This window comes from Ambystoma mexicanum, chromosome 11, assembly GCF_040938575.1.
Source record: "Ambystoma mexicanum isolate Mex_15411 chromosome 11, UKY_AmexF1_1, whole genome shotgun sequence".
Classification (NCBI taxonomy): Eukaryota; Metazoa; Chordata; class Amphibia; order Caudata; family Ambystomatidae; genus Ambystoma; species Ambystoma mexicanum.
The window spans coordinates 776,124,855-776,144,913 of record NC_090934.1 but is presented as its reverse complement, the minus strand read 5'-3'; the positions used below and the strand labels follow the sequence as shown (position 1 = coordinate 776,144,913).

At 46.8% G+C, this 20,059-nt stretch overlaps 1 protein-coding gene across 2 annotated transcripts in view; it reads right to left on the bottom strand.

Moving 5' to 3' along the window:
* The window catches only part of NRIP3 (nuclear receptor interacting protein 3), a 738,043-nt gene that overhangs the window by 433,345 nt on the left and 284,639 nt on the right, over window positions 1-20,059 (bottom strand). For both annotated transcript variants that reach the window (XM_069623692.1, XM_069623693.1), the window contains one exon: window positions 3,487-3,569. In XM_069623692.1, coding sequence (XP_069479793.1) covers window positions 3,487-3,569 — 83 coding nt within the window. The remainder of the gene's footprint in view (window positions 1-3,486; window positions 3,570-20,059) is intronic.

Genomic DNA, 20,059 nt, shown 5'->3' with positions numbered 1-20,059 from the left:
ATTGCATATATTCAATGGTGGTTCAATGGTGCAAACAGGAGGAGCATGAACTAGTGTTATAACAGTGTACTTGTCAGAGGCGGCATGGGTGAATGACACCTACTTGAGCGGTTTCTGGGGGAAGTATCAGGAGAAGAATATATCCCCAGTGTCATATGGTTAATTAAAACATTGAAAATTCTCTCACCTCAGGTCATCTTGAGCCGATTATGAACATTTACTTATAGTAGACTTTCTTCTGGCTATAGAATATGATCAGTATATAAATTTTGTAATAACAGCGAATGAGAGAACTACTCAATATCTCCAAATTAGCTGTGACATTTCCACATTTATGAGTTGAAATAGGTGCCACAAGGTCCTTTCTGTGGCTAATACACTTGCACATAAGTACTGTGGATCTTGCCTGGTGGGACCACTTGCAAATGAGGTCCTTCCCAGCTTCCACCAGAGCACTTCCTATTACTTGAAACAGTACATTAAACTACAAGGACAACATTCTCCCCTGCTCCATTGTAAAGGCCATCAAAGGTGAAGCATCCACATTGCTTCTAAATGTCAACACATCCCTCACATTAAGTACCTCCCGGATGCACTGAAAACAGGACTGAGACAGACACTGTAGAAGAAGCCAACACTTAACCCAGATAGCCTGGCCAACTATCGCTCCCTCAAGCATCTACCCTTCTTTTTCAAAGCGACCGAGAAGACTGTCACCATCCAGTTGCACAAAAGGATCACCCATCACAATCTCAAACAGCACCACCAATCTAGTTTTCCACCATGATGCAGCCCAAAGATTGCCACCATCCATGTTATTAATGATGCGCTACACACCCTAGACAAATGGGACCCCTGCTCATTTATCCCCCTAGACCTCACTGCTGCTTTCAATAACATTGACCATGAAGGCCTCCTTAACATTCTTGCCATGTACAGTCCTGCAGTGGTTCACCTGCTGCCTCCCCAAAAGAGAGCAGTTTGTCAAGATGGGCTCAAACCGATCCCAGTGTCACAGTGTAAACTGCAGAATTGCACAAGGCTCCATCCGGTTCTCTATTATCTTAAAATCTATAGGGAACCTCTTTGGGAATGCCTTGCCAAAACCAACATATTCAGATGACACAGCTGTCTCTAAAGATCAGTTGCATGAATTACATCCATTGACTGAAGCACAGTCTGTCCTTCATCCAAACCATCCAGCATCTACCTGAAGCTGGAGCGGCACATGCTCATCTCACAGTAAGACCACTGCCAGCCTAGAAACTAGATTGCCTCAAAAGGATAAAACTAGGAAACAGTGCTTCTCATGTTATGCTCCAGTCCAATAAAACTCCATCCTGGTGGCAACCCTGACTGCGCCCAGTCTCCTTCCATTTAGAAAACAACTGATGACCTGGCTCTTCCAGCAACACCTTAGTGAAACCTAGATTCTGGCTACCTTGCACACCCGGTGCATATATTTTACAGTTACAATTATTACTAAGGTTTACTTGATGACTTGTTAAATTCTCGCTACCAATGTTTTTCTCTATGACATGTACAGTGCTCTGTAGCTTCCAAGATCGGTTTGCACTATAAAAATATATAATAAAAATAATAATAATAATAATAATAATAATAATAATAATAATAATAATAATAATAGTAATAATGATATTCTCCAGGAAATCACATGAAGCATGCATACGTCCAGAATTGTCTGGCTGAGATTTAACTCGACAGACTTATGCCTCGCCTCTCAACCACAACACAATCTCTCGGCTTTACCGTCACCTATAACCTTCCATTCAAAACACACATTGCCAAAAAGACCCAGGCAGCATGATATCAGCTTGTGCTCCTGCGTAAAGCCAAGGCTTTCTTTCCTGCCCTGAGTTTTAGAACAGTTGTCCAAGCTCTAGTCATCTTCCACCTGGACAATGGGCAATACCCCATTCACAGGGGTCACAGATGCCACCTTGCTCCCTTTGAAAGCGGTCTAGTATGCTGCAGCACGCCTCACCACAGAACTAAGACTACTCGTCCACACCACCTCCATCCTCAAGCAGGTGCACTGGCTACCCCTTCAAGCACACATCACAGTGAAGAATGTTGCATCTCCAACAAAATAATCACAACCAAAACCTCACCATCTCCAGAGGCCAGCACATCATCACTTGCTATTCACTGTGTCTCTGAAACATGTAACCAGTGTAGATAAGACTGCCCCCTCCATCCTACACTTCAGGAAGGCTGTGAAGGCCCTACTCTTCAAAGAACAACTCGCCAATCACTGACCACTCCACTAAAACCTTTCTCCCCTTCTGGAGTTCCCCTCATTCCGTGCTCCCTCAACACATCCCTACTACTCTACGACCTCAGCAGCCTACTTGCAACCCCAAGGTGTATCCCGTTTGTCCAGTGCTCTGTTGCTTCCCAGGTAGGTTTGCTTTTCATAAATCCCATACATACATGCATAACGCCAGACAAGTGAGATGTCGAGGAGAGGGATATAATAGTATAAATCAACTCTTCCTTGGACCCTGAGCCACTTGGTATAGCGCTGCAGTCAATGGAAACCCTTGTTACTCTTCCCCGCCCCCGGACTGATCCACTTGCCTCCACTCAAATGCATAGCAAACAGTGTGAGTTTTCGGGTAACACACCACGTGTAGGATTTAGCAAGCATTTGGCACCGCACTATTTTACTTTTCCTCCTGCCACACTCTGCTTACCACAATTTAGCTAATAGGCATAGCAATATGCTTCTGTGTTGGGTTGGCTATCATTTGTATTACGCATAAATTGTGTGCTATACCAACATTAGCCGGGTTGTGAACATCTTAACATATTTCTTAATATTATCTTAATAGCTGCACTGTAAACATAGACAGTGATAATAACACTTGCTATCAACCTCTCACTTTGCAAGTCTCAAAAGTAAGAGACAGTGAGCTGATGCCACGGAATAAAACTGACATACCGGTAGCCGCATCAGGTGGATACTGTGGCTATTTTGAATACTTAAGATGAGTCAAATAACACCAGTTTCATTCCAGATGCTAAGAGATGAAACCTAATTTTAGTAGTATACTCTGATCAGCATTTTTCCAATGTACAAATGGTGTAATATAAGGGTAATTGATATTTGCACTCTTTGTTATTGTTAATCTTCCTCATATCAGAGTAAGATAACAGCAGTACTAAATGCTAAACAGGACCACTCCCTTTCATGGGACCACTCGCTTTTAGCACTCTCATGTTTTAGGGCTCTTTGTTTCAGCGCTTTACAAATAAATCAAATAAATAAATACAGCAATCCTCATGCTCTTTCCCAGTCACGCCCATAAGAGATAAAAGATGCAGGCTCACACGAATGCCTTCCCAGGACGAAAACCAGCACTCCTTGATAATGCTTCAATTATTGCAAGAAATCTGATAATGACCAAAGGTACACACTTGGTGTTACATTAGTGCTATAAAACAGTTTATTATGGTGCTTACCCCAGTCTATCCACGCATGCGGATGTGATTAGATTGTATTGACATCCGGTATCAATCCTGACTTTCATATCCTTTCCGGCACACTGTGGGAGACAATATGTAATATTTGAAAATACCAGTTTTAGGTAAGGCAACAAAAACGTTATTTAGACATTTAGAAACTTTGAATGTTTGTCTAAGCAATGTGTCCATAAAATGATTACACAGCCACTGTACAGGCACATGTAATTCCTCGTTCTTTGCAGACAACTGTATCACACATGTGTAGCTTTTTACTGTGCACTTAGTATGTTTATCAGCACACGATTGTCGAATTGACAAGTACCTGATCTGCAATCGCAGAATACTCCTATGTACATGTATGACCTTTCCTCTGAAGTATTGTAATATTTGATATGGCCCCGGTTACAAAACTATTTGGTCTCCACAGAGGGTGGAATGCATGGATCTGTCCAAAAGTGTTTTCTTAGGATTCTATACCATTTTAGGAAACCCAAATGGGGTCGGAATGGCAAATAAAGTCACCAAGTTTCGAAAAGATTTCAGGGAGGCATCTCCAATCTCTTCCCGTGTTACTCAGTCTCTAGGCACGAGTTGCTCCATTTAATTATCTCCTAGACATGGGATGACCTCTTCTCATGGGACACAGGTGGGAATAGTGTTTCTTAGGTTTTGCAAGTACTCCCTTGTGCACCCCCTTCTTAAGAAACCCTCTTCCGACCCCTCCTGCCCGGCTAACTATCGCCCAATCTCTATCACTCCCTTCCTGGGCAAGCTCCTGGAGAAACTGGCCGTCTCCCAGCTTGATCTCCATGCTGAATCTGTTGGTAGTCTTCATGACCATCAGTCTGACTTCAGGGCAGCCAGAAGCACGGAAACTGCTCTCCTGAACATCCGTGAGGACCTGCTCTCGAACCTTGACTCTAACACTCCATGTGTTCTCATTTTGCTTGATCTCTCTTCTGCCTTTGATACTGTCAACCATACCATCCTGCTCAACCGTCTCCGTGATAACCTGGGTATCACTGGTCAGGCTCTGGCGTGGCTGACCTCTTTCCTCTCCAATCGACCCTCCCAGGTCCAACTGGGGTCCTTCCTCTCTGACATCTTTTTCTCTACCTGTGGTTTCCCCTAGGGATGTAACCTCTGTCCCTGGCTGTTCAACCAGTATCTGGCACTTCTTGCCCACCGCATCGCCGCTCTCTGCCCCAACTTTCAGTGCTATGCGGATGATACCCAGCTCATTTTCCAGGCTACCCTCGGCCTCCTCTTCCCCTTCCCTCATCTCTGACTGTCTTTCTGCTATCCATGAATGGTGTGCCGCCAACAACCTCTGCCTTAATGCCAGTAAGACTGAGATTCTACTTATCGGCACACCCACTTCCTCCTTCCCTGCAGCTCTCTGGTCGGTCTCTCTTGGCCCTCTTCCTGCAAGGCAAAAAACCTCGGGGTCATCTTCGACTCCACACCCTCTTTCTCTCCTCACATATCTGACGTCTCTAAGAAGTCACACTACCAGCTACACCTCCTCAGAGGTATCCTTCCTTTCCTCTCCTTCCCCCAGAAGCTCACTGTCTCTAGAGCCCTGGTTCTCTCGAAGCTGGACTACTGTAACAGCCTCTATCTAAATCTGCCCGCCTCTACTCTCCGCCCTTTGCAACTCATCCAGAACAGAACTGCGAGACTTGTCCTTGGCCTCAAGCCCAGGGACCGTATCTCTCCAGGACTGAAATCATTACACTGGCTCCCAGTGGCTGCGAGGATTAAGTTCAAAACCCTCTGCATTGTCCACAAGGCCTTCTGGGGCCTTGGGCCAAAATACCTTCAACTCTCTGTTCCTAAATATCTTCCTTCTCGAGCTCTTCGCTCATCCGCCTCCAACTCCCTCAGGGTCAGCCGCTTCTCCAAGCAACAATTTGGGGGTAGATCTCTCTCCGCAACAGGGGCCTCCCTCTGGAACAGCCTTCCTGCCTCCCTGAAACTTGAGGAGAACCATCTCCGGTTCCGGAAGCACCTCAAAACCTTTCTCTTTGCCTCCGCTTTCTCTCCCCCTCTCCCCTGATAAAATTACTGAAACTGCACTGAATCTGCAACTGGGCCACTCACCGATCTCGGTCCCTGGCCCAGCCACTCTCCCGTACACTGCCTCCCTGGCAACCCCTGCACTGCGGGACTGTCTCTGTATCCCACAGCCCCTCCTCCCAGCACTTGTCTGAACTTACCTTGCACTTGCCACCAGCTGGCCCTTATTATTTATCTTGTATTCTACTAACCCTGTACTGCACTTTCCCCTCTCCCTTTCCCACTTGCACTTTTCCCTTCCCCTCTACCCTTGCACTTACGCGATCTGAATGACACCTGGCCTAGTAGGATCGTTGTCTGTCTCCCCTATGTTCCCCCCCGCCTCGTCGCATCTTGAAACACTTGTGCATAGGCGCATTACAAATGCCATATCATATCATTTGTGCTACAGCTCAAGGCGCTGTTGCAGGAAGTTTCACAGTTTCACCCAGAGATGAGGTGGGCTATTAGGGTTGCCAACTGCCTGATCAGGTTCTAGTTTACTTCCCTCTCTCGGAGGCCATAACATATTGCCCAAGCTCATCTTACTTTCCTTCTCCTCACACTGATGCTCTTTCATGCCCGGAGGCTTGTGACTACACCTTTCCACCAGCGCTCAGGCTTGGTGTTGTCTACCCTTCATGAATATCCCATCACAAGTTGGTTCCTCCTCTCAGACAATGGCTAGGGCGGTCTTGTATTTGTTTCTGTCTTTCACTGTCCCTATATCTCTAAGGTATGTCTCATCCTTTTCCTTTCCGGTTTTCTGATTTTCTCACCTCCTCCAACCGTCATCCTCTCTTTCTGGCAGCTCCACCAGTCTTCCTCTCTTCCAATGTTTTACCACTGTCTCACTCTTTCTTTCTCCACTTCTTTACCTCCTCCAATCTCAGCTGCTCTCTCCCCATTTAACCTTGATGTTCACCCGCTCCCACCTCTTCTGCTCTCTCCCCTCCTGCTTAATGTTTAACACCCAACCTTTTCTGCATCCTCCCTTGTTCTTTCATGTTTACCTCCTCCAACCACTTTCCTCTCTCCTTCATGTTTACCTTTCACTCACACTACATCTCAACTTCATCCTTCACCTAACACACCTTCTCCACCTCTTCCTCTTCAATACTTGCTGTGTCACGACTACAGCCACAAACTGCTAACCTTTTTCTCCCCGTTTCTGGAAACGTATCTATCCCCTCCCCTTGGGCCAGGTGTAACCTACATTGGGTCACCTGGAACATGTAATTGGTGTGCACAGTGGACTGGCATGTGGGTGAGCGGGAAATACACTCCAGTGTGTTTGTGATTACTTCCCCAGCTTTGCAGGTGCGCCACAGATCAAGCCTACATTATGTTGGTCTGCCATCTTAATCCCTAGAATGCTACGATGCACGTGAGGAGCAGCGAGCAGAGCAGACAGATCTTCATGTTTCTTTGCACTTGCTTAAACGTGAAACTATATGTGATGAGCATGTTTGGGGACTTGATTTCTCTGGTATGATTTCACAATTTGATAACACTGTGGGTCCATATCCCATGGGCCCGTGGGATTGGCATGCATATTTTCAAGGGTCTTTCTTGAGGTAGCTTTGGAGCTAACGTGGCAATCCTGTGCTGTCCATTGCCTGTGTTGTGGGGGAGGGCATGGGATCCTCACCATGCCATCCCTACACGTTGCACACTACGCAGCAGGTGGTGCTGAGCTGCCCACATGCTGAATTCTGAGGCTAGGTAGGGGATATTGTTAAACCCCACACAGAACCCTCTACATTATATGGCTTTTATTACATTTCTCCCAAAAATGTGACTGTAAAATGCAGTTTCGTCCCATTTTTGCACGAAATGTCTACCAAGCCCCCCCTCTCAACCCCAATCCCCTTCCTTATCACTGTTTGGGACCACTTGTTACAATTCTAGTAAAGTATGTACGCCCCACCACTTCAAAAATGTACCATCTGTCACTTGAGAGCTTACACTATATTCTCTGGGTTTTCATAGCAAAGATTCTTGAAGGAGATGTCCCATTCAATGGTGAAACAGTATTTGTGCATGCAGTGATTTGGGGTGTGAATCCATTGATTCTTTTTTTATCCTACCACTTCTTAGAGTAGCACAGTTGGTGGCACTCCCATTGAGGATACATTTGGTCTTTGTGGGGTAAGATTCGGTTAGCTAACTGACATCTCGGGCTGGATGCAAAGACTATGTTTGGTCAATAGATGTCAGTGACAGTTTTGGTTTTTTTTGTTAAACAATTTTTATTGATTTTTTTACAACACATCAAACTTAACCAGCACATCAGACCTTTTGTATACAATTTCTCAGCTTGCGTTTACATGTTTATTTATTTATTTATTTATTTATATTTATATAGCACGCAGACAACCCGGGGGCATTGTGGTGCTGTTACTTGCAGGAACTTAGTTACAGGAGGTACAGGATTGGTAGCAGTCGTTGGCACATTATGATTGCTACAAACAGATTAGTCATTACAGCTCATGCATCTTTGGTTATTACATTACAGACAGTTTATTGGCAAACATGGTGCTGCGAGAGACCTTATGTGAAGAGGATGGTTTTCATAGCTTTCCGGAAGGCAATGAGGGAGGGCTCACCTTGGATTGTGGGAGGTAGGGCATTCCAGTGTGATGGTGCGAGATAAGGGAAGCTGGATCCTCCAGCTCTGGCTCTTTATACTAGTGGCACACACAGCATGTTGGTATATGGTGACCTGGTTGGCCTTGTGGAGGAGACGGGGTGGATTCTTTGTGAGAGGTAGACCGGGGCGGTGAGGTGGATGCACTTGTGGGTCAGTGTCAGAGCTTTGAAGATGATTCTTTCCCTTATTGGTAGCCAGTGGGCTAGTTTTCTGGCCTCAGAGATGCGTTCTCTTTTCGTGAGACCTTGGGCATCGCAGAGGGCATTGTTCTGTATGATTTGTAGCCTTTCCAGGTTTTTGTTGGAAGTTCCTAGGAAGAGTACATTGCAGTAATCTAGCCTGGAGCCGGTGATTGCTTTGGCTATGTTTGTGCAATTCTCTTTGGAGAGGAAGGGTCTGACTGCGTTGATCAGTTTGGCGTGGTATGCAGCTGAGGAGGCTATTGCGTTGACTTGTCTGTCCATGGAGATATTGGAATCCAAGTAGACACCAAGAGTTTTGACAGAGTCTGAGACAGGTATTTTAATGGAGTCAATGGTGAAATGACTGAATTGGGAGTCTAGATTTTTTAGCGTGTCGGGGGAGCCTACCAGTAGGAGTTTGGTCTTGTCGGAGTTGAAGCATAGTCCATTGTCTGCCATCCAGGCTTGGATGGTGTTGTAGAGGTTGTTGAGGGTCAGTGAGTCAGTGCCATAGTTGCCAGTGAGGGTGAGGAGGATCTGGGGTCAGCGTAGTTGGTGTAGGAGAGGCCCATGGCGTCGAGGATGAGGAAGAGGGGTCGTGTGAAGATGTTGTAGAGAGTGGGGGAGAGGCAGGAGCCTTGGGGAACACCACAGAGGATGATGGTGGGTGAGGCGGAGGCTAAGTCAGAGAATACTTGCATGGCTCTGTCTTGTAGGAAGGACGTGAACCATGCTGTGGCCTCAGGGGAGAATTTAGCGGTGGCAGAGAGGTGGTGGCATAGGACGTCATGGTCTACGAGGTCGAAGGCCGCTGATAGGTCGAGAAGTAGGAGAAGTGCTGGTTTGCCCATGTCTCTGGCGTTGTCCATCTGGTTTTTCAAGTTAAGTAGCGCGGTTTCAGTCCCGTGTTTGGGGCGGAAGCCAGATTGTCGGAGACCTAGGAGTTTATTCTCTTCAATGAAATGCTGAACCTGCAGATAGGTTGCTTTGTCCAGTATTTTGAGGAGGAATGGGACAGTGGTGATGGGTCTATAGTTGTTAGAGGAGGTGGGATCAAGAGTTGTTTTTTTAATAGAGGGTGGACCCAGGCTTCCTTGAGGGAGGCGGGGACTTTCCCCGTGGCAAAGGAAGCATTGACAAAGGCTGTCAGGAAAGGAGCTAGTGCTTCAGTGCAGTCTTTGATGAGTGTAGCTGGGCATGCATCACCTTTACAGTTAGAGGGTTTGATAGTCCTCATTATGTTGATGATGTCTTTTTGCTGTATGGGTTTGAAAGAGAAAGGTTGGGGGGGTCGGAGGCTGGCAGGGGGACAGGGATGTGTGTGTTAGGCATGGCTTGTTTAGTGGCTAATATTTTCTTTTGGAGGAGGTTCAGTTTGGCTTGCATGGCAGTTTGTATATTGTTTGGTGCCGCCCCCCCCCCCTCCCCTTTAACTCGAGCTTCCACTTCAGTGCCTCAGATTTCTTTTCTCTTGGGGTTAATCCCCTTCACCGTTTTCGGATGTGTCATAGTCACTGGATTCAGTAGGGGAGGATCCTGACAGTGTGGCAACCATTTGTCTCCATGCTATCAGGGGTCCCGCTTCCTCCTCCCCTACTCTACTAGCTGCCTCATACCATGATAATGTCTCAGCTTCTGCCCATTTCAGGAGATCATTCTATCACGCTTCTGCTCTGGGTCTATGGGCTGCTTTCCAGCCCATAGCAATTCTCCTTTTAGCCAGGATGTATGCCAGGTCTTTAAGTTTACAGATATGTTTTAAATGGCGTGGTCTGGTAAATTCCGCCAACATGCATGCCCATACCGATTCCACCTCTAGCTTGATTCCCTTTTCTGATAGGCATTGTTTGACTTCCTCCCAGAATTTTCCTACCTCTGGGCACGCCCAGAACATGTGGATCATCCCGGCGTCCACCTCCCCACATTTGGGGCATTTTTGTACTGCTGCGCTCCCAAATCTGGCGATTTTATAAGGGGTCATGTATGCCCTGGGGGGTGACGTTTAATTGAATCTGCTGTAGCCTCGCGTTCCTGGACACCTTTTTATGGTATCTTTGGGCCCTTTCCCATTGCCCATCTTGCATAGGTTCTCTCGCCTCCTCCTCCCAATCCTGCCTCAGTTGGAGTACCTGCTTGCCCACTCTGCCCATCAGCAGTTCGTAGATTCGGGATATTTTGTGCCCTCCCTTCGAGATATCATACATTATTTCGATAACAGTGTCAGGTTGTTCTGCCATTGCTACCCCAGACCACGTTTCCTCCACTCGTTTGATTATTCTAGTGTATTTGATGTATTGCCCTGTATGTACCCCAGTCTCTTCTACTAGCGTTTGGAAGTCTAGTGCCTTCCCCTCTTGCCATATGTCTCCTAGTGTTGCCAGGCCAACCGGTTCCCAGTATTTACATATCCCTCTTTTCAATTGCTCGTCCCCTCCGCAACGTGTCACTAGTGGCAACTGCGGGGAGCATGGGGTCGGGTTTCTCATGACTCGGCACGCTTTACGCCATGTCTTCCAGCCCAGTTCCAGCAATCTCGGTCGCCCTCGTAGCTCTGGTTTAGGTAGCCATGCCAGTTCTTTCAGGAAGTAGGGGTCGCAGTCACTCCTCAGCAGTATAGATTCTGCTGTTTCATCTTCCAACAACCACCTTGCGACGTATTGTAGCTGCCCCGCCAGGTGGTATATCTCGAAATTCGGCAGGTTTATACCCCCCCTATCATATGTGTTCTGCAGTTTCCATAGGGCTATTCTGTTTCTAGAGTTGTGCCATAGGAAGCAGCTACATAAGCTCTGAAGGTTAGTAAAAAAGCGCTTGGCCAACATATATGGGATATTTGTAAAGAAGTGTAATAGTCTGGGCAGGATCACCATCTTGAGTAGGGCCGCTCTGCCCACCATGGCCAGGGGGAGCTTCACCCAGAATCCCATGCTGTTCTTGATCCCTTCCACTGCTTTCTCTGTGTTATGTTTATATTCGTCTGCGATCGTATGGTATATATTAATCCCCAGGTATCTAAATGTTTTAATCTGTCAGGGTATTTGCAGGATAGGTAAGTTTGCCTGTGGGACTCCCATGTATCTCCCCAGGGGGAACATGCATGACTTTTTGGGGTTCACCGCTATACCCGAAGGAGTCGCATAGTGCTCTATCACCTCCAAGATATATTGCAAGTTTTCCTCTGGGAAGCGCAAATATAGCAGCATGCCATCCGTGTACAACGATATCAAGTGAAGTTCTCCTTTCATGTGGACCTCTGGAGTCAAAAGCTTTTACTGCGTCTAGCGAGACTATTGCTATTTCACCTGGGTCATCCTCTGCCTGTTCTATGATATGGTGGAGTCTCCTGTGGTTATCAAATATGCTTCTACCGGGGAAATAGCCGGTTTGATCGGGGTGTATGAGTTTGTTTATTACCCTTTTGAGTTGGTTCGCCAACACAGCCGTAAGGATTTTACTATCTTGGTTTAACAAGGATAGGGGTCTGTACGACCCGCATTCTGTGCCTGACTTATCAGGTTTAAGGAGCGGAATAATTACCGCCTCTCAAAGGGATTCTGGTAGTCTTCCCTTCTCATAGGCCTCATTTAGCATTGCCAGTAGCGGGGGGGTCACTTCTTGTCTATATGTTTTATAGAATTCACTGGGGAGCCCATCGGACCCCGGGGCTTTGCTCGTGGGTAGATGTAATATCACTGTCTCGAATTCCTCCATTGTGATTGGAGCCTCCAGGTTCTCCCTTTCTTCCTCAGTTAATTTAGGTAATCCTATATCTTCCAGCATCTCCCTAATCTCCCGCTCTGTAGTCTCCCCAGCGTCTCCATAAAGGCGTCTGTAAAATCTGAGGAAGCTCTCGTTTACTCCCTCCTGGGTGTTCCAGACCTGGCCCTCTTCTCCCGTTATCTCCCTAATTACTGGTCTTGGGGTCCCGTTTTTGTACAGCCATGCTAGCAGTCTCCCCGGTTTATCCCCCCCTGCATGTTGCCTTTCTATATATTTTTTGTAGTTCAGGTTGCACAGCCTCTCCCAGAGCACCCTCGCTACCTTGTTGTAATGGGCTCGCTTGTTCGGTGTCCCCCTGTGAGTTACCCCCTCTTTTCATGATTTCTTCCAGTTTCTTTTCTGTCTCTTGTAACTCCCGCTCTATGCCCCCTTGGAGCCCTCTGGATATAGATATGGCCGCCCCTCTCACTACCACCTTGAAGGCCTCCCATAGGGTTCCCTCTAACTTTACACTCCCTGTATTATTGTCAAAGTACCCAATAATCTCCTCCCTTAGGTCCTCACGAAATACCGTTTCCTTCAGAGCCTCGGCTCAGAGCCTCCATGTTGGGATTCTGGCTCTGGGGGGCTGATGTCGCCACTCCAGGACTAGAGGGGAATGGTCCGATAATAATCTTGCCTTGTATTCTGCACCAATCATCTCCCCAACAAGTTCTGAGGCAGCGAACAGGTAGTCCAGTCTCGTATACAAGTCATGCAGGGCAGCATAATGCGAGTAATGCTTATCCTTCCGGTATTGCTGCCTCCATACGTCCTCTAGCTCAAAGTCTCTCAGCAGGGCCTGAAGCGCTTTTGCTGCGGGGGTTGATTTATCTCATTTTGTGTCTGACCTATCCATTTTGGGGTTTAGCGTACGTTGAAGTCCCCTGCCCATATGATCACACCCCCTACGTGGGTGCTGATTTTGCTGTATAGTGTCCTAAAGTAGACTGCTGTGTCTTGGTTGGGGGCGTATGCATTTATGATGCTTAGTTCCCAGATCTCTAGCATCCCCCTCAGCACTATCATCCTCCCGTCCGGATCCGCCGTGGCCTGGAGCATCTGAAAGGGCACATGTGGCACCACCCAGGTGATTACCCCCCCCCCCCGGCATAAGCTTAGTATGTTGCTCCCATGGTGGCCCCTCTCCACTTTCAGTGACATAGTTGACTTTGAGTTGTGTGCCATTACAATAGCGATCAATGTTGGTGTCAAAAGCAACGATGGGTTACCAAAGTTGTTCCATATGAAGGCTGATGAATGGAGAAAGAATAGCTCTTTGAAGCACACAAAGGATAATGGGGGGTGAGGGGGCGGGGAAGGTTTGAGATCTGTTGGTGACTACCTTAATGAGCTTGTGTTTGTCCATGAGGTAGTGGACAAACACGTCTTCAAATCCCATGCATGCCAAAAGGGCCTTTGATGCTATAGGTCTGAGAAGGGGGGTGGGGTTAAGGAGGTCAGGGGGAGCTCATCACTACTAGGGAAGAAGTCCATCCCCTTGCTTTTTTCTGTAACTCTCCTGTTCCCTACACTTTCTTTAGCACAAATCAATTTGGGCTTGAGGCAATCAGGAAAAGATCACTTGTCACAAGTAGAGGATTTGAAACCCTAGGACAGGGATTATCCTCCTTAAACCAAACATTCCTTCCGCCAATCCCATGGTGCCTTTTGCCTATAAAAGAGGGTCTCTCACCCCTTCTTTGATTCACTTTTTGATCATCCAGGACTAAAAAATATTTTATTTGGACCTTTTTGGGAGAATCTTTCCAAAGTCCTCGGCCATTGAGGTGAAGGAGTGCTTAAAGGCAGAGGCAAGCGTTACTCGCTACCCCACTCCCAGGGCACATTGGGGGTGACTCTTGCTGATAACAAAGGCCTAGCATTCTACTTACACAACTTCCTAGGTTGGGAGAGTAGAACCTGATTGAACTCACCTTGTCCTAGTGTCCCCTGCAGTGGCTCTCACAGCATCCTGAGGGTCAGAAGAGCCATATTTTTACATAATAGAACCGACCAAAGGACATGAGTAATGTTCACCGTATTTGACCCAGAGGGACTCACCAGTGCTGCTTTTGGCACTCTCGACCTTGGACCTTGGAACCGCTGCTACTGCACCTTCAAACTGGCTCCCTGCAGCATTGTACCAGATATAGTGCATCATCTGTTTGACCCGAACAACCAGATTGCTGACGTGGAGGACTCAGAACTGCCGCCTTTTGAACATTAAATATGACCGCCAGAGTTAACGCTTTAAACCGCCAGACCTTGACTCAAACCACTGGACCATCACGTCACACGCTGACCCAGACCAGCGTGGTTAGTAATGTCTCAAACAAACTCTACCTTTGAACCAATCCCAGTGAGTCATCCAAACTGCATCACTAAACCTCCACCTTTGAACTGCACCAAGCACACGCTTTGAACTGACTCAACGCCAGCTCGTCGCTTGTACCATTGCTATACCCAAACCTGGCTTGACACACATCTACAGCACCTCAAAGCATGTTTCGACACTCCTGAACAGCCTAAACTTGGAATTAGGAAATGTAAAGTGATCCTGTCCCCTTGGTCTACCTTTTCGGGCCCTTGAGTCTGACTTAATCTCTTTTCACCTTTTTTCTGCAAGACATGTCCTTTCTGAACTCATTCTTTCACTTCTTGCCTGCCTTTCCTCCCTGATAAGTAGCCAGAGCGCTGCATCATTACATTCTGCATTTCTCTGTCTTCCTTTTACAGGGGTGAGGTTTTATAGGGTTTTTGATACTTAAATGTGCACTTGATAGGTGTAAAATACATACTACTATTGCTGTTTAGTTAGCTCTGGCTCACATTAACACCCCTTCTGAGAGTATAGCCTTCCCTCTGCCATAGTACCACAAAAGGCAAAAGGTGTATATCTCTTGGCTGTGCCTGTTTTACCTTTATTATTGGGATCACTATTGGTTTGTAGAGGTGTGGGGGGTGAGTAGGTAGCTTAGTCACTACTCATCCTTCTACGCCTGGAGACCAGATGGCCTTTCCTCACATGCATTCCAAAACCACTGGTTGAATTAAGGAACGCCTGCTCCCAAAGGCATGTTTTCTTGTAACTCTGAGACTATCCTAGCCTCCACCTCCCATGTTCTTTTCACCTTCTCTACGAACACATTGGTAGTGCAGTGCCATTCCTCACAAGCATGAAGGCCGATGGTTGGTACTTTGGTTTTCTGCAGCCGATTCTCCCGAGTTAAGATATCTGGGTGAACAGAGTTCTCTTGAATTATTTGAGTCTAACTTAGCAATTATGTTCACCCTGTGCACCTTTGCTCATCCCTGGAATCTTCTTTGCGTCTCGTGGGAGGGCACATATACATACCTGGAGATTTTCTTCTTGGGACCCTTTCTTTTCTTGCAGGTTTTCTTAGGGTCTGTTATCATCTTGTCAGGGTTACGGGTTTCCATCAGATGTTCTGGGCTTCGATTCCTTTCATACCCTGAATCAATTTCCTCATTGGTAGACTACCTCACCTTTCCACATTTATATATATAAAAAACACTTGGGTATGTTTCTGTACTCAGCTGATGCAATTTATCAGTGCTAGATTGCCCTCTGCTGTCCAAATGGCAAAGTGCACCTCTGCGTGCCATTCCAATTCAACAACAGCTATCATTTTAATAAAGAGAATGAGCACGGTTCTACACAAACCTTCATCTTCCACTATCATATTCCGAATAATTTCAAGTTACTTCTTTCCATCCAGACTTCACACAGGGCACAGAGGTTCCAATGTCAATGGGCCTCATTATAAGTTTGCCGGTCCAGCACCAACGGTACCGGTAAGCTTGCCGGTACCGTTGTTACTAGACCGGCAAACTATGAGGTCTGTGAGCGGTGAGCGGGTGCCTTTTCGCCCGCCAGGTCTGACCTGGCGAGCGGTCTGGCACCCGCGAGCAGCCCATGTCTGATGCACCGGCATAATTCACGAATGGTGCTGGTGCATCAGACCTCTCCATTCCCATTGAGTCCAATGGGACTCAAATGGGAATGGGTAGTAATATTTTCCGGCGCCCGTGAATGGGCAATTACCAGGTCCACCGGGGCTGTAATGCCCTGGTAATTGCCCATTCACGGGCGCCGGAAAAAAATTACTCCGGTGGCAGGCGTGCCAGTTTTACCGGCACGGCTACTGCCGTAGTCATAATGAGGCCCAATGAACAGTTAATTAATGGCTCAACATTTCAGTCTCTAAAGAGCAGAATGCTGTAGGACGAATGCCTCCTCACGAGCTGAAACTGAAAGTAGGCACTGTAATTATGTTACTACGCAAGCTTATGCCATCACAGTGACTGCAATGGAACAAGTTTGGCAATTACGCACCTACAAAGACACATCATAGAGACCTGTGTAATAGAAGGAATAGAAGGTTTAGCCTGTAATAGAAGGTTTAGCCTTTTCAATGACCATTAATAAGTCACAGGCACCTATGCCCCCTTCCTGGAAATGATCAGTGGTAATTCCAATATCAAAGAAGGGGAACTATGAACTACTGACCGATATTGACCTTTAAGATATGCTAGAATGGCATATGTTAAGCCGGGAATGGCTAGTGTTCTTTAGAATTCGGTTTGGTCTGCATCACATGAAAAGGTAATTCATTGGGTAGGTGAGTAGTGTCACACACTGCTATTCTTTGTTCATCTCATTCAACTTGGGGCAGTTTTCTGCCCACCACCACTCCCAGGGGCACAAGAGGCTGATCTGTACTGATAATTATGCAACATCTTTTAGATGTCTCCTTTGCTGGTGGTCTGATGTTTTCTGACTTATGTGGATCTTCTTCCTCTCAAAGTTTCAACTGCTCGGTTAAATCCAGTTCTAGTGATTCTTCCCCCAAAGGCATGGATCTTCTGACATCCTTTTCACCTGGGCACATTTGGCCTGGCTCTCTTGGTAGATGTCTCACTTTAATCAGGGGGGATATTCCAAAACCTTTCTGACGAGTTGCCCAGAATCTTTCTTTTCTTTTGCCATCAGCTGGACATGGGGATCCCACTGGCTTTCTCCTGATTTGGTGACCTTCGGAAGGGAAGTGTTATCTTCTCCCAGTTGTTCTCTTCATTACTCTTCCTTCAACTCTTGGGAGGGATCTGTATACCAGATAGTGTCATAGTGGAAATGGCATATATTTATTTTTTATTTTAATTTGTTTTCTTTATAATTCACTTAATACCAGAGTTCGGTTTCTAATCACGGATCTGGGATTCGAACCTCTGTTGCTCTGCATGATCTTGCTTCCAAGACCAATATGTTGCCCCTGTGCCATCCTCTATTCACCCCCTATCTACCTTCTTAATCTTCTGTTGGGTAGAGGAACAATCTACAGCGAGAACAGCTAGATTGTTTGGGTGGTTTGTAGACACCAATATACTTGACACCTTACCACTTCTATAATGATTGGCTGCATTTAGAGGTATGAGGTATGTGTTGCAGTTGGCTGCAATTCTACATTCTGGTCAGTTTCAACTAAACCCTCTCTCCCTCTCTCTCTCTCCCCCTCTCTCTCTCTCTATTTCTCCCTCTATCTCTCCCTCTCTCTCGTATCCAGTATTCATTAGCACTGCGTCTTCCATAACAGTTATTCCAGGTTGAACTATGGGTTGGGATGTCAGCCTGTGTGGTCAGCAGGTGAAAAACAAATGCATGTATTCTAGGTATTTCTCCTAACACAGTTATCTTGAGGCGTATCCAGGGTTAGGCTTAATGAACCACACTTAAGTTCTCAATGTGAGGGAAAATAAAGGTGGGTTGACCTATCCTGAACTCCGGTCTTAAGGGAAGAAAATTTAAAAACATATTTTGGGGAATGAGCTGAAGTTTGTATCAGGATCTATAATCTGACGGATGGCAACACATGTTACATGGCCGAGGGAACACAGAACTAATAGTAAAACATACAATTTAGGATGGCTGAAACAATGTTTCTTAGGAAACGTCCTTGAAAGCAGGATTAGCTATGAAGAACAGCAAATAAAAAAGCATACAGAAAGTTCCAGACAGGACGATCTCCGTCTTAGCGATTTCTAGAACCCAGTTCTTATCCTTTCTTCTGGGGATCACAAGGCCCCTACACCTAGATTGGGATTTTAGGACTTCCACATTTTGACTAGTGTTCTCAGGGCTCTCCTTCTCTCTGTTACTTAATACCCTTTTGGGGCCGAAGGACTCTCCCCCTTTGTTACACATCCCCTCTCCTGGGGATTAAAGTAACTATCTCCTTTTCTTTCTCTTTACTGTAGCACACCCCTCATGGGACTCTCCCTCAATGGAGCACAACCCTGCTCTGGTGTTCAATGGGCTCCTTTTCTGTTGCACATCCACTCTTCTGGGGATCAGAGTCACTCACTCTTACTTCTTTTCACCCCCTTCTTCTCTTGGGTCAGGTGTCCCTTTCTTCTGGTCTCAAGGGGCTCCCCTGTCCACTCACAGAAGCACAGCCCCTTTGTGGTCTCACAGGGCTATCTACCCCTTCAATGGAGCTCAATCTTCATTTGGGATTTCCAGGGCTCGCATCTTTGTAACAGGAACAGGCCCCTTTCATGCAGTTGAAGGGGCTCTTCTCCACATCATTGGAGCAGACCTCTCTTCTGGGTTTCAAGGGGCTCTTCTCCCCTCACTAGAGCACACCCTACCTCTGAGGCTCACTGGGCTCTCCCCTCCCTCACTTGAGCACACCCCTTTTCTGGGCTCAAAGGGTTTCCCTTTTCTGGTGCTCTCCATATTTCTCAACAAACTTCTCTCCTCAGCCCCCACCTCAGAGACACTGGGCCTCATTACGAGGTTGGAGGTAGCCTTGCTGGTTTTACCACCAAGACTACCTCCAAACTCGCATCTGGGTTCGGCATCCACGAATGGGCAATTACCGGGCTATTCTGGCCCAGCCGGACCCATTAACTGCCCTTTCGCTGGTGCCGGGCCCGGTACAGCCCCATTCCCATTGAGCCCCATAGGGCCCCATAGGGCTCAATGGGAATGGGGAGGGTGATAGCACTGGTACCGTTAACAACAGTACCATTGCAACCATCATGTTCTGCTCACGGGTGCCGGGACGGCCACCAGGTCATACTTTGTGGCTGCAAAGGCACACAGGAAACAGAACTCCTAGTATGGCAGTACGATAGCAACGGTGCCGGTAGCGATACCGGCGCCGTTGTTGCCTTACCACCACCATCCACCCATTGGCAGAGGCAAGCTTTCACATTGATTGGTTAATTAGCTTTTTATTCCAAGCCAGGGGGGGGAGATTTTAAAAGACTTGACAACATTTTGAATTTCTTTCAATTTGTTCCCATCAATTGTCTGATGCACTCCTCCTATCTTGCCTCTTGGCTGCCCCCTGTACAGAAGTTTGTTTTGTAAGTTTCTGGTGCTTATAGGCCATTGCCGTAAGTTCCCACTTGTGCAAAATAGTTTTTCCTCTGGGACGGAATTGTCTCCTTAGATGCTGCAACTGCGGGAGAAAACTGTTCTCCTTCACAAGCACTACTGCTGGCGGATCATAAGGGGCACGAATACGTCTTTCTTGGTGTGCTAGTGTTTCTACATAGCATATATTTTCCCTGAATCACTGAAAGACATTCTGTTATTCGCTCCAGGTTTTGGATTTCAAAACCGAATGCCTCTTAGGAGATGCAGTCCCGAATATCCTATACTAGTTGCTTTCTCTGTGGGGTTGTGGGGGTCAGGAATAGTTCAGGCCTTGCCCTTCTAACATCTACGGTCTGGTTAAGAGGGGCATTCTGGTTGGGTTTATTGCTGAGAATCCTGCAGGGTTATTCTGCAAAAGCCCCTACCACCCCCGCCCTGGACACTAATTGTTTGCCTTGCGCTGGATAGCATTCAGGATGCTTAACTGGTTGGGTTGGCATATCAGAATCC